Source organism: Myotis davidii, unplaced genomic scaffold (genome assembly GCF_000327345.1).
Source record: "Myotis davidii unplaced genomic scaffold, ASM32734v1 scaffold238, whole genome shotgun sequence".
Lineage (NCBI taxonomy): Eukaryota > Metazoa > Chordata > Mammalia > Chiroptera > Vespertilionidae > Myotis > Myotis davidii.
The window spans coordinates 6,314,155-6,327,528 of NW_006293779.1; the positions used below are offsets into that span (position 1 = coordinate 6,314,155).

The 13,374-nt window shown below is 51.9% G+C and overlaps 1 protein-coding gene across 8 annotated transcripts in view; it reads left to right on the forward strand.

Moving 5' to 3' along the window:
* DTNB (dystrobrevin beta) overlaps positions 1 to 13,121 on the forward strand; it is a 148,892-nt gene extending 135,771 nt beyond the window's left edge. For 5 of the 8 annotated variants that reach the window (XM_015566381.1, XM_015566384.1, XM_006767508.2 and 2 more), the window contains 5 exons: positions 2,827 to 2,986; positions 3,764 to 3,853; positions 7,210 to 7,260; positions 11,019 to 11,051; positions 12,807 to 13,121. In XM_015566381.1, coding sequence (XP_015421867.1) covers positions 2,827 to 2,986; positions 3,764 to 3,853; positions 7,210 to 7,260; positions 11,019 to 11,023 — 306 coding nt within the window. In that variant the 3' untranslated portion in view covers positions 11,024 to 11,051; positions 12,807 to 13,121. The remainder of the gene's footprint in view (positions 1 to 2,826; positions 2,987 to 3,763; positions 3,854 to 7,209; positions 7,261 to 11,018; positions 11,052 to 12,806) is intronic. The other 3 variants (XM_015566382.1, XM_006767511.2, XM_006767512.2) reach the window with 3 other exon arrangements.
* Positions 13,122 to 13,374: the final 253 nt, after the last annotated feature.

Genomic DNA, 13,374 nt, shown 5'->3' on the forward strand with positions numbered 1-13,374 from the left:
CGCTCTTCCACTGAGCCAAACCGGTTGTATGAGTTCTTTATATTTCTCAATATTAACTCATTATCATAGGTAGTATATGACTTGCAGTTATTTTCTCTCATTCAAGTTGCCTTTTCATTTTGTTGATGGTTCCCTTTGCTGTGTGGAGCTTTTTCGTTTATGTCCCACTTGTCCATTTTTGCTCTTGTTGCCTTTGCTTTTGGTGTCAGACCCAAAAAAATTATTACAAATACCCACAAGTTCCTTATCACATATAATTTGCAAATGTTTTCCTCAGTATATGGCTTATCTTTTTGTTTTTCTTAGTAGGGTCTCTTTTTTTTATAATAGTTTTATTGAGATGTAATTTATATAACATACAATTCACCCTGTTTCAGTGTTAATATATTCACAAAGTTGTACAACTATCATGACAACCAATTTTAGAACAATTTATCACACACACCCCCCCCAAAGCATCCCATACACCTTAGCACTCTATTCCTCATTCCTTCCAAACCCCCAGCCCCAGACAAACACTAGTCTATTTTTTATCTCTGTGGGTCTGCCTGTTCTGGACATTTTATATCAATGGAATCAAACAGTGGGTGGTCTTTTGTAACTGGCTTCTTTTACTTTGCATATTTTCAAGGTTTCTCCATTTTGTAGCATGTATCAGTACTTTGTTTCCCTTTATTGTCAAATCATTTCATTCAAATTATTCATCATTTGATGGATATTTTGATTGTTTCCACCTAGGGGTATTATGTATAATGCTGCTATGAACACCTGTGTACAAATTTTTGCGCAGATATATATATAGAAATGGAATTTCTGGGTTATGTGGTACCTAATGTTTAACCTTTTGAGGAATTGTCAGGCTGTTTTCTAAAGCAGCGGCATTATTTTAGATTCCTACCAGCAGCTCATGAGGGTTTCAGTTTTCCGCATCCTCGTCAACACTTGTTATTGTCTGTCCTTTTTATTATAGCCGTGCTGGGGTGTGACTTGCTATCTTCTTGTAGTTTTGATTTCCATTTCCCTAGTAGCTAATGATGTTGAGCATCTGTTCATGTGCTTATTGGACATTTGTATATCTCATTTGTAGGAGAATGTCCATTCAGATCCTTTGCCCACTTTTAAATTAGGTTACTTGTCCTTTTATTATTGAGTGTAAGAGCTCTTTACATATTCTAGATACAAATCACTAATCAGATATATGATTTGCAAAATGTTTTTATTCTGAGTTGTCATTTCACTTTCTTAAAGGTGTCTTTTGAAGAAAAGTTTTTAATTTTGATGAAGTTTATCTATTTTTTCTTTCGTAGCAATGCTTCTTGTCATATCTAAAAAGTCATTGCCTAATCTTTTCCTCTAAGAGTTTTATAGTTTTAGTTCTTGTATTTAGTCTGACCCATTTGTGGAGTTTTTATATATAATATGAGTTAAGGGCCTAAGTTCATATTTATTTGTATCATGGAAAAATCTCAAAAAGTGTGCTAAGTGATAAAAGCCAATTTGCACAATGATATGTGCAGCATGATGCCATTTATACAAAATTTAAAAGCATGAACTGTCATATATTATTCATAGTTACACATACTAGTATACACATAGGTAAAACACTTCACACCAGAATCTTTGATAATGGTTGCCTATGAAGGAATAAGATGAGGGGACTGGGATTGGAAAGAACTGGTGATGAAAGGAGTCTTCAGATTTGTCGGCAGTATTTTTAAGCTGAAATAATTTTGATACCATATCAACAGTTATTAATTTGGGCAGTATATTATGTTATACTTTTTAGCTTCCTCTTTTTTTTACATTTCTCTAAACACACACACGCACGCACGCACACGGATCAAAGTAGGACGATGGAGAACAAGCTGTTCTGTTTAGCCCAGCGCCCTCACTGGCGGCAGCACTGAGGTGAGGCTTTGTGCAGACAGCCCGTCAGCCTGTTCAGGCAGTTTCGGGGTGTGGGGGGGAGTGGAGGGCAGGGGGAGCAGGTTAAGCTAGATCTCAAAAAAATAATTATTTTCATTTGAACTCATTAAGACACTTGGCGTATGTTTTTCCAGTTTTGCTTCCGCAGAAAACCCTAGTCTACCTGCCACATTCAGTTTCCCTTGCTCTGAAGGGCAGCAGAGCCCAAACCTCAGTGAGCTCCCTTCAGAGCAGCGGTTCTCAACCTGTGGGTCGCGACCCCTTTGGGGGTCGGACGACCCTTTCACAGGGGTCGCCTAAGACCATCGGAAAACACATATATAATTACATATTGTTTTTGTGATTCATCACTATACTTTATCTTCAATTTGTAACAATGAAAATACATCCTGCATATCAGATATTTACATTACGATTCATAATAGTAGCAAAATGACAGTTATGAAGTAGCAACGAAAATAATTTTATGGTTGGGGGTCACCACAACATGAGGAACTGTATTAAAGGGTCGCGGCATTAGGAAGGTTGAGAACCACTGTATAACTTCCCAGCTGTGACCCGAACCCCTCTCAGACCCTCCACAGCTGCTCTCCTCAGCCTGCGCACCTGGAAGGCCTGCGTGCCTCTGTGCTAGCCCCGCTCTCCCTCGCTCTCTCCCCCATTCTTCCCGTGTTTTCTCTCCCTCTTCTCTCCTCCTCTCCCTCTCTTTTTTTCCTTTTCTTCCTCTCTCCAGTCCTGGAGGCAGCCTGACTCCCTCCTTGCTGATGTGGCCGTGCCCTGCCTTGCCCCACGGAACCGAAGCCCTGCCGGCCGGCTCAGGTTGCTGAGGGAGAAGGGCGTCTCCCTTCTTCAAAGAGGTAAGATACCTGAGATAACATTTCATCTCTCTGATTCTCCCAGGCCCAGGCCACAGGATCGCCACACACATCGCCCACTCACGGAGGCAGCCGCCCAATGCCCATGCCCGTCCGCTCAACATCTGCTGGCTCCACGCCCACCCACTGTCCGCAGGAGCCCCTGAGCGGAGGCGGGGGCGACATGCAGGAGGCCTTTGCACAAGGTCAGTTCCAGGAGCAGAGCATGGCCGGGAGTTGAGCGGGCTTGGGAACAGATTTTTACTGAGATTCTTTAGTATCACTTCTTCTGTGTGCTTAGGTCTAAGTGACCAGGTTTTTACATGCAGCATAAATAAGTCAAGTAGATGGGCTGGTCTCCAGGGAGGTCTGCAGGCTGTGTGCGTGTGCAAAGAGCAGCTCCCTGGGTTTCCGTGCTCTTTTTCAGGGTTGTGAGAAGTGCCCTACCCTCTGGACTTTGCTTCTTCCAGAGCAATTGGCTGGAATCGTTCCCAGAGTCACGCGCTTGCCCTGGAAAGTCTTTGGGGGAAGCAAGAGAAGGAAGGGCGGACTCTGCACGGGACCTTGCTGAGGGCATTCCGTGTCAGAGTGTCAGCCGTCTGAGGAGCTGGCAGCCAGCGTGCTCCACAGTTGGGGGAAGATGAGCGGCCAAGGGGTCCTGCTGGGGCGGAGACAGACACAGGGAGGTGGGAGCACAGGAGAGCAAGGCCCCGCCGAGGACCGAGGAGCACCTTGGAATGATGTTCGTTCTGGAACCCGACTCTTTTGTGGCAGCCGAGAAGCTTGGAGCTGGCAGGGCCCTGCTCTTTAGGTGGAGGAGGACAGGGAGGAGGAGGTGGACTTGGGTACCTCGCGCGGCCGCGGCCCAGGTCCCCTTAGGCGCGCTGCCCTGTCCCAGGGCCTGGCAGGCCGAGTCATGGGCTCTGCTCTCTCGTATCCACACCCACCCACCTGGCATCGCCATCTGCTCTGACTCCCCTCAGGTACGAGGAGAAACCTCCGCAATGACCTGCTGGTGGCGGCTGACTCCATCACCAACACCATGTCATCCCTGGTGAAGGAGCTCCACGCAGGTGAAGCCCAGAGCTCCCACCCGGCCCACGCCTCCTCCCGCACGCGCTCCTCACTCCTCGCCGCGTGTAAACCGTCACCACAGGACACAGACCCCTCCTCTCACCACCCCGTCCTCTGCCTGCTAGGAGCACACTGGACGCCCCCACCCTGAGTCTCTCTCCCACGCGAGGTCACATGGAGACAGTTGCACACTGAGGTTTCTCTGACGAGTACACCGCGTGGGCACACACAATGCAGGATTTAAAGGCATCTAGGCCTCTGAGTCCAGGGAGGCGCCTCCTCCCTGAGTGTGTCTGCCCAGGGCCCCCTCCCCGCCCAGCTCTCTCCTAGGCCCTGACCCCGGCTCTTTCTGCAGCTTTCCTGGAGGGCTGGCGCCGGACCAGCCACACAGCTTCTGGACTCTCTCCCAGCTGCCTTTCTGCTTCCCCTCTCTGATTTGGTTTTGAAACCCTATTCTCTCCTTTTGTCCATGACTAGGCTCTGATTCCACTCGAAGTTCATGACCTGAGTCTGTTGCCTCCTCCCCTCCTCAAGTTCAGTGTCCACTGTGACTTCTCTCTGTCTCTCTGGCACTTGGCTATTTCATTGATTTTTCCAAAGACCCTTTCTCTTGGCGTTTTTTCCCTTACATGAAACCCAGGAAAGAGAGGAAAATAGAAGGCCGTTCCCATACCATCACATCTTTAAGAATCCCGTGACACCATCAGCTCTGTAGCGGCCAGAGATTTGCTAATTTCTTTGCAGTGGTCAGTCCCCCTGCTGTGTACTAACCAAGTGGTTCCCTCCCTAAGGGCTATAGGTCACTCGTTTACTAGCATGTGGCTCTTTTGTTTCTTTTGACCTAATGTAATGCTTTTAAATGCCTTGAAGTAGCTTAGGTTATTCATTAAAAATATAAAGCCGTTTCTCCATGGACTAGTCAAACACATACACTCACTCAGACACAGACATCGAAACCACCCGTCCATGCTCTTCAGGAAGCCCAGCCTTCTGGTTCCACACCTTTAGTGTCAGGGTCCAGCCAGGGTCCGGCCATGGCTTCGCCCCCGAACCTGCCTGTTGTCTTTTAGGGGAGAATCAATGTGTGGCCGGGGTTGGTTTTTCCAGAGCAGTTAAGATCCAGTCCTCCTGTGCAGGGAGCGTTATGGGGACACTGTCCGATTCTGGTGCTACTTCTCAGCCCCTGTCAAAAGCACCCCCTCCATGCACACGAAGGCAGAAGCAGTGACTGCATCGAGGTGACCTCACAAGTGATTAGAAAGTGCCTCCTATTGGAGCTCCCCTCAGGTTTCAGAAACCCCACTTTTAAAGGGAATTTCTTAAGGGATTTCAGGCCCAAGAAATTAGCTACACGTGTGCCTCTTGGCAACTTACTAGGGTTTATGCAGAATAAGTGGCCCATGAGCTCATCACACTGGATGGGAGGTAACTGGACATCGTTAAACACAAAGCACATGCAGGCCAAGCAGCTTCACAGAAACAGAAGTTAGGACAGCGGTCGCCAGCCGATGGTCCATGTTCCACTGGTGGTCTGTGAGGTCCGAAAGGTTGGCGACCGCTGGCTTAGGAGATGCATGGTGACCTCTCACAGCAGGAAAGGGTGGTGGCCACGGAATTGTGCCATGTTTCTGGAAGGTGCCTTAGAGATCACGTTGTCCAGACCCCGTACTTTATAAATGCAGTGAGTAGTTATCAGGAAAGTAATCTGCCTAACGCTGTGCAGCTTGAAGGGGCAGAGCTGGTCCTAGAACTTAGGGCAGTGGTTCTCCACCTTGGCTGCACATTAGAATCACCTGGGAATCTTTTTAAAATCCTTATTTCTGGGCCTCGTTCTCCGGCAATTCTGTTTCTTTGTTACTAATGTTGTGGCCCCACCCCATAACAAAGAAACAGAATTTCCGGAGGACGAGGCCCAGAAATCAGTATTTTAAAAAGATTCCCAGGTGATTCTAAGGTGCAGCCAAGCTTGAGAACCACTGACTTAGGGCTTCAGGACCCACGTCGGTGCTCTTCCCACTGCCCTCTCCCACACAGGACAGGACATTAGCCCGCAGCCGCACGAGGGCCCCTTCACCACTGCGCTGCTCGCTCCAACACTGACGTCCATAAGTAGATGCGGACCGAGCCCACACATGGCTCAGTGTCTCCATAAAATGCGGGAATAGACGTTTTTACATGCAAGGCGGCCAGTGTCCCAGTGAATGGAAGGGCCGTCCCCCACACCCGCCCATTCTCGCTGCCACCGTGGAGCTGGTGTCAGGATGAGATCAGATGTTCAGGTTAGCTTTACAACTATTCTATACAGGGCGGACCCCTAGCTTGCCCTCCTTATCTTTTTTGAAATATTTTCACAAAGAATGGAATCTTCAAGTTGGCCGGGATCTTAGAAGTCATTTGCTCCAGTTTGCCTCCTGATATAAAAGTCCTCTGTCTGAATCTTTCCAGTGAGCTCATCATTGGGAAGTTCTTCCTTATCAGGGAGCCACAATCCGCCTTTCTGTAACCCATTTATCCTCACTCAACCCTCGAAAGCTACCCAGAGTCCGTTCAGTTCCTCCTCTTTCTGTTGCCTTTCAAGTACCTGGCAGCAGACAGCAAGGCTCTCCCTCAGCCTTATTCCTCTTTAGGCAGCTATCTGGGGGTTCCTTCAGCCATCCCTAAGGCGGCGTGGTTTCCACTCTACCCTCCTGCTTGCCCACACTGCGCTGTGGCCGAGTGCTTCAAGGCCCAGTTCAAAGTGAGTGAGTTCCCAGGGCTGAGCACACTTCTCCGGATCCCCGGTCGGTGGGGGGGGGTCTTCTCCCTGCAGAGCACAGTGAACTGTGACCTCCCCGAGCAGACCCCCGCAAAAGCAACCTGAGATGCCACTCATTTTTTTCTCGCAGCCAATTGCACTGCTCAGTCATTTTAAGATTGTTGTCAGCTAAAACCTCTAGTTGTTTGTTTGTTTGTTGTTTGTTTTAACGGAAGCCAGTGTAGATCTAGGTATCCCCACTATGCACTTTCACGGTTGCTTTCTTTAACCTGAATGCACAATATTAGCTATATCCCGAGAGGATGTCACCACCGTAGGGAAAACGGGCACAGAGAAGAGGTGGCCACCCCACCTTGGTCACCAGGAAGCCAGCAGCCGTGCAGGGGACATCGGATGGCTCTGCTTGCTTCTAAGGGCTCTGAGTAGGTCCTGTGAAGCATGGTGGGGGACTGGACCCCACAGGGTGCAGACGAGGTGAGGCTTGGAGGCTGCAGCCATGAGCCGGTAGCTAGGTGTCATCCCAAGCCTCCTGTGTGACTCCCTTCACCCCCTCTATGCTTGTCCTGTGCTCAAGGGTCACGGGCCTCCTTGTTTTCCCAGCAGAGGAAGGTGCAGAGGAAGAAGAGAAGATGCAGAGTGGGAAAGACAGAGGTAAAGGCAGCTCAGGACCCCGAGTGCGAATGGGAGCAGAGCTATGTAGCCCCTGAACAGACACCCGCTCCCTCTTGTTTCTGCTTTTCCTCCTGCTGCCACCTTCCCCCAAAGCTTTCGGCCCCTCAGCTCCTCCTGCCTACTTGTCCCCACTGGTCGCCAAGTGTTTCCCCGGAGGCAGTAGTGTCCGTGGGTCAGCACAGCCTCCTGATTTCTGATACAATGGTAGGTGGTTGGGATACAGGAAATTAGATAAACAGCAAAACAAAACGTGCCCCCTCGCCTCAAGGAGTTTATGATACAGTTAGGAAAGCAAAGATGCAAAATAAACAGGAGACAACATGAAGTAGCAGGAAAAGTTAATCATCAAACCTTGAGTGTATGATTATACGTACAGGGAAGGTTTCTGAAAAGGAAGAGATGATTGTGGGCAGAAAAGCAATAAAGAGGTACAGCAGAGGTCAGTGTAGATGTACCTCAGAGATATTGCAGGATCAGTTCCAGGCCAGCGCAATAAAGCAAGTATCGCCATAAAGCCAGTCATCATCTTATTGCAGGTAGAGGTTCTCGCCTTCAGTTTGTAAAAAACGCAGCATCTGTGATGCACAGTAAAGGGAAGTGCAATAAAATGAGGTGTGCCTGGAATGTAAAACCTACTTAATACTATGTGTGAAAAGCTGTGCCAAGTGATTGCCACACATAATCTCATTTAATCCTTAACAACCCTGTGAGATAGAGAATAACAGTCCCATTTTACTGGTTAGAAAATAGGCTCAGAGAAACTTAGATCATGTAGCAATTAAGTGGCAGATACTGGGTTTGAACTGGGTCCTTCTGACTCCCAACTCCATGTTCTTAATTTTCATGCTTCTGTATTTCACCAAACAGACAACAAAATTCTCTTTGGACATTTAAGAGCTGTTATTTTTTTAAAAATATATTTTTATTGATTTCAGAGAGGAAGAGAGAGAAATAGAAACATCAGTGATGAGAATCATTGATCGGCTGCCTCCTGCACACCCCTACTGGGGATCGACGCCACAACCCAGGCACGTGCCCTTGACGGGAATCAAACCCAGGAGCCTCCAGTCCACAGACCAACACTCTATCCACTGAGCCAAACCAGCTAGGGCAAGAGTTAGCTGTTATTTGTTATACATCAATATGTCCGTTGCTGGATTCCTCCAAAACGTGAGCTCCACAAGGCAGAGCCCTTGGTCTGTTTTGCGCGCGTTGTACCCCCAGTGCCTAGAACGGTGCCTCGCGTGCAGTGGGATGTCAGTAAATGAAGAAGTGGAAGGAAATAAACAGGGTGATGTGCCACGAGCCCTTAGTCAGGGAGAGAGGCGGCGAAGGCCTGGGAGGTCCCTGTTGGCTGCCGGACACAGTCCTCCTGTTGGTGCCACTGCCCCGGGAGGGACGGGTTCTAGACAAGGCTCAGAGCCGCTGAAGGACTGCACAGGGAGTACATGGCAGAGCCTGGATTCCACCCCGGCTTCTCTACCTCCAACACCCAGGCTTTAGTCTGAACAGACGACTAGACTAAGTGACGGGAAGGAAGGGAGGGAAGAAGGTCGATACAGGCCAGGAAGCTGTGATGGGAGAGGGAAAGCCTGGTGCGAGGGGGTCTGCAGTGGTGTTTGCCCATAGGGCTCGTGTGGATAAGAGGGGAGGCTTTGGAGTGTGTCAGCCAGGACACTGGCATTGCCAAGGAAGAAATGGGGGGGGGGGCAGAGGACACCTCCGTCAGGTGCTGAAACCATCTAGTGACCAGAGCCAGGCCTGGGAGGAGGTGGACATGCCCTGGGATGATGGGCGTGTGAGGATGGCAGGTCTGGCGTGGATGTTGAAGGCCAGAAGCTGGGGGCAGTGGTGTTTGAAACATCCAGAAATGCTACAGAGGAATGTAGGGAAGACTGGCGTCCCTGAGGAAGAAGGCAGGAGGCTTGCAGTACAAGAGGTGGAAAGCAGACACACAAAGATCAGTTTACACTTATGTAAACACATGCGCCACACACAAGCACGCACGCATGCACACAGTCCAGCCAGATGCTGGCATTCATGTGGAGTGCTCTTGGCTGAAGACCTAACAGCTGCTGCTCTGGCCTCTCTTGCCGTAGACCCTCCCTCCTCCAATAGCTTTCCCATGGCCTCTCCTCAGCTCCCTCCGATCCCCGAAGCCAGAGGGCTCTGCCCTGACCACTGGGGCTCGCCCGGACCATGGGTTTTAGCCGGCAGTCCTGGTTCAAGGCTGGATGTAGGCTGCACCTCTCATTGGACTGGGCACGGTCCCCTGGCCTGGTGTCTCCCGGCCTCAGGGTCTCCGCCTTTACGCCTGAGTGGCCCTATCACAGCCCTGCTTCCTGTCCCTCCCGCTCCCAGTGTCTGCTCCCGTGTCTGTCAGTGCCTCTACCAGAGTCAGTGCCTCTACTATGTCGTCGTGAAATCTTTCTGTGAGAGCACCTACCTTTCTATTGCTGTGGCTTTTAGGTGTCATCCCCAAGGGAAGAGTGTTAGGAGTTGGGGTTTGAGATGGATAGAGTTTCAGAAAAATGTTTGACTTTCAACATTGTAAGCATGCATGTCAAACTGGCAGCCCCGTGGCCTTGAGTTTGACATGCTTGTAAGGTCCTCGGATATGTCCCTGTGGCTACAATGTAGCTGTTACGTGGGTGTGGTTCTAAAACCAAGTGTTTTTATGGAGAGACCTTCTGAGTCTCTGCCATGATCTGGGCGTGAGTTTTTGCTGTAGGCTTTGCAGTAGCTACTGCCACCGAGGCATTGGAGAGCAGTAACTGTCAACCATAGAGAGATTTTCCTCTTTGGGGTTGAGGTTGTGCTGACAAAATATAAACACAACTTGTCAGGCAAACATCGTCTCTCAATGCAAACACCTTGAGAGCCAAGTGGACACTTTTGAAGAATTCACACCTGAGCTGGACTTCCCACCCACGTTCCCCCCTCAGGCCTCTCCCTGCCCTGCCCTGGCTCTCTGTCCGCTGCATCCCGAGGAATGCTTCTGCTCTGTTGGGGTACCCTTCCTGCTTTGCCTCCCCTCACCCCTCACCTTGAGTGGTGATCACTTTTAACCAAGACCACATAGATGGCACAGACGAGCAGAACTCCCCCATGTGACTTCAGAGCCTGAATCTGTCGCAGCTACTCCAGGGTCTCATTTATGCTCCTGAGTTCTTCAGAATCCCTCCCCCAGGACCTGCCTGGCCTGGTGTTGAGAGCTGGGAGCGCGGTTTGCACACGTAAAGGGCACTGCGGGTCTGGAGACCGGCGGCGGCCCCCGTGAGGAAGACAGTGAGGGTCCAGGCAGTGGCCGCAAATCCAGGGCGGGCGAGAGGATGGCCTCGCATCCCCAAGCGGATACGCCTGCAGGACGGAAATGCTGCCCCACTGAGTGTAACTCCCTCTCACCAAGTTCACGCTCAGGACTGCGGGGGCTGTACCCCCTGAAGTAACCACTCCCTGGATTTCGGGTGGCTTCCGTTCCACTCTAGTATCAGTACGTCCTCCTGGGAGGCGCTGGTCTCCACGGCTTTTAGGGGGTTGCAGCTGCTGGCTGTAGATGGTGTGGAGCTCCTCTGTTTTCACACCTGCTGGGGGAAGTCGGTCTACGAGGAAAAAAGGGAGAGGCGAGTCCAGAAGCCCATGGGTGTGGAGGGTCAGGGGGCCCCTGGGGAAAGGTCCAGGGAGTGAGAAGGCCCTGGTGGTGACCTCAGTGTGTTGTTTGTGTCCGTGCTGCACAGGTTAACGGAGGAGCCGGGGACCGAGAGGAAGCGGTGAGTACAGAGCCTGTTCTGCTCTCCCCACAGCCCTTCCTTCCCTTCAAGGTCATGGTCTGCCTTTCCCCCCTCCCTTTCTTCAGCCACACCTCCCAGGCCAGGCCCACCCAACAGGTATAGACCCAAGGCAGGGTTTTCTTTACAGAGCCCGGCTGTGCCTCTTCCCCTTGCCAAGCCCCACCAGCCTAGCCATTTGGCCCGGGGCCCATTGTGCTGGGCCTGGGTCTGGGCTCAGACAGGGCTCGGCGACACCTGTGTCAGGATGCGGTTGGCTGAGCAGGCTCTGTCCTCAGAGGTCGGCTGAGAGCCGCCCGCGTCCTGGGGTTGCCTCTGCCTCCTTGCTCCTGTTTCCCCATGGCCACTGTCATTCTTCCCTGGGGACCCAAACCACAGCCCCTGTGTCCCGGAGACCCCATCCAGAGCTGTAACCTGCCGCAGGTCCTCACCCCCGACACCTGTTTCATCTTCAGGATCACACTGCCTCCGTTAGCCGATCGATCGAGCCAGTCCCGGCGGTGCCCGTGAGCTGCACCTTCTCACTTTCTTAAAGAAATAAGAGTACAGGTTGCCCTCAGGCAAATGCCCATTGCCTTTAGGAATTAGTCTTCCCCTTTTTCATCTTAGGGCCTTAATTCTTACCTAGTTCCAGTTACAAGATACTGCAGCTTCTGGGCATGCTCGGAAAATGATTTCTTTCAAGGATAGATGCCTTTGGTACAGCCAGGAGAGGTCTCTTTGTTTTTCAATCTTTTCTTCCCTCCCCTCCCCCACGTGTGTGTAAACGTTAGGCCATCTCACTGAGTTTCAGATCTTTCCAGCAGAAAAGCCCGGCTGCAGGCCCATGATTCAGAAGAGGAGCCTTCCCAGGCCCTTCAAGCAGTCTCACCCTGGAGCGGCCTCCAGGCCTTTTCCCGACACTCCCTCCACCCCCGTCTGCACCAGGCCCTTGTGGGGCTCTGTCCCCCACGCACCTGCCAGCTGTGAGGCCTGCACTGACTCAGGGATCCTGCAGGCGCCCAAGCTGCAGAAATTCGCCCGCTGCCCTGGAAATCACAGAGCCTCCGGGGCCTGGGCAGGCTTTTACCTAAACTCACTGCACACCCCAGGCTGCCCAGCTAGCGAAGGAGTCAGGAGCCGACTTGCCCTTCAGGAGCTGCCAGAGCCCCCCTCCCTGGGGCACTGGACCTGGGAGACAGGGAGAGGCGGCTCAGAGCCATCTGGCTCACCCCGTTGCTGCAGAGAGGAAACGAAGGCCCACCACCCGGAACTGGGTGCCAGAAATAGCAGCGGAGCTGGGTCCTCTGCCCCTGGCACTGTTCCCCGACCTGTCAGACATTAGGAGAAACTCACCCCCGGCAGAGTCGGGTGAAAAGCCCGGCCTTCCAGGTGGCTGCATTGCAGAGACCCCTAAGGTCTGCTCGCTGCCCTGACGAGAAGGCCTCCCTCCCTCCCACTCGGTGTTTACAGGCCTGTCTCTGACCTCCCTGCCCTTCCCCTCAGTCACATTCCACACCCTGCACTGCGAACCCGGGAAATATTTTCCAACCCCGTGACCCAAGAGGGACTCCAGAGATTCTGGGTGCCCCTGGGAAAGGGGGTGTGAGTACTGTCAGCCCTCTGCACCCTTCCCAGGTGAAAGGAAACACCCAGAGACCCGGCCCCGCCCGAAGCCTCATCCCCAGCAGATGTTAGCAGCGTTTGCTCCGAGGTTCTGGCAGTGCCCGCCAGTAACAGCGCATCTGCCCTGCACAGGCCCCGGAGGCGTGGAGCGAGCTGGCATCGACCTGAGGAAGGCGGGGTTCTCCCCCAGAGGCGCATTCCTGTCCGTCTTTCCACTGCACACCTGGATCCGGCTTGCAGGCTGCCAGATGTCACCACCCCGCCCGGGAAAGGGGAACCCAGAGCCAGTGGGGAGTGGGAGCCCGCCTGATGCCCTGCTGGTGGGCGGCCCCCTCGCCCAGTCCTGCATGAACTAGCATCTTCGCTCTCCCCTCAGGCAGGGTCTCATCTCTGCGGGGGGGAGTCTATGGGGGTTAGAAAGAGAAAAGAAACAGCACAAACCTCCTGTGTGTGTGTGACCTGCAGTTCTTACTGGCCTCTTGCCAGCATATAGGGTGCTTCCCCGGGTCGGGGCACAAGTTTCCTCCCTACCTTTAAAACAAACAGGTTTTCTTCATTGACCTTTAAAAAACAAACAGGTTTTCTTCCCTCTGTCGTGCAGAGACATTCACGCCCTGGCCACAGTGCTAAAAATAGTCTCCTTCCTTTCCCTCGCTCGGCGAGGCTTCCGCCGCCCCGTTTGATGCCGAGGCAGCCGCTG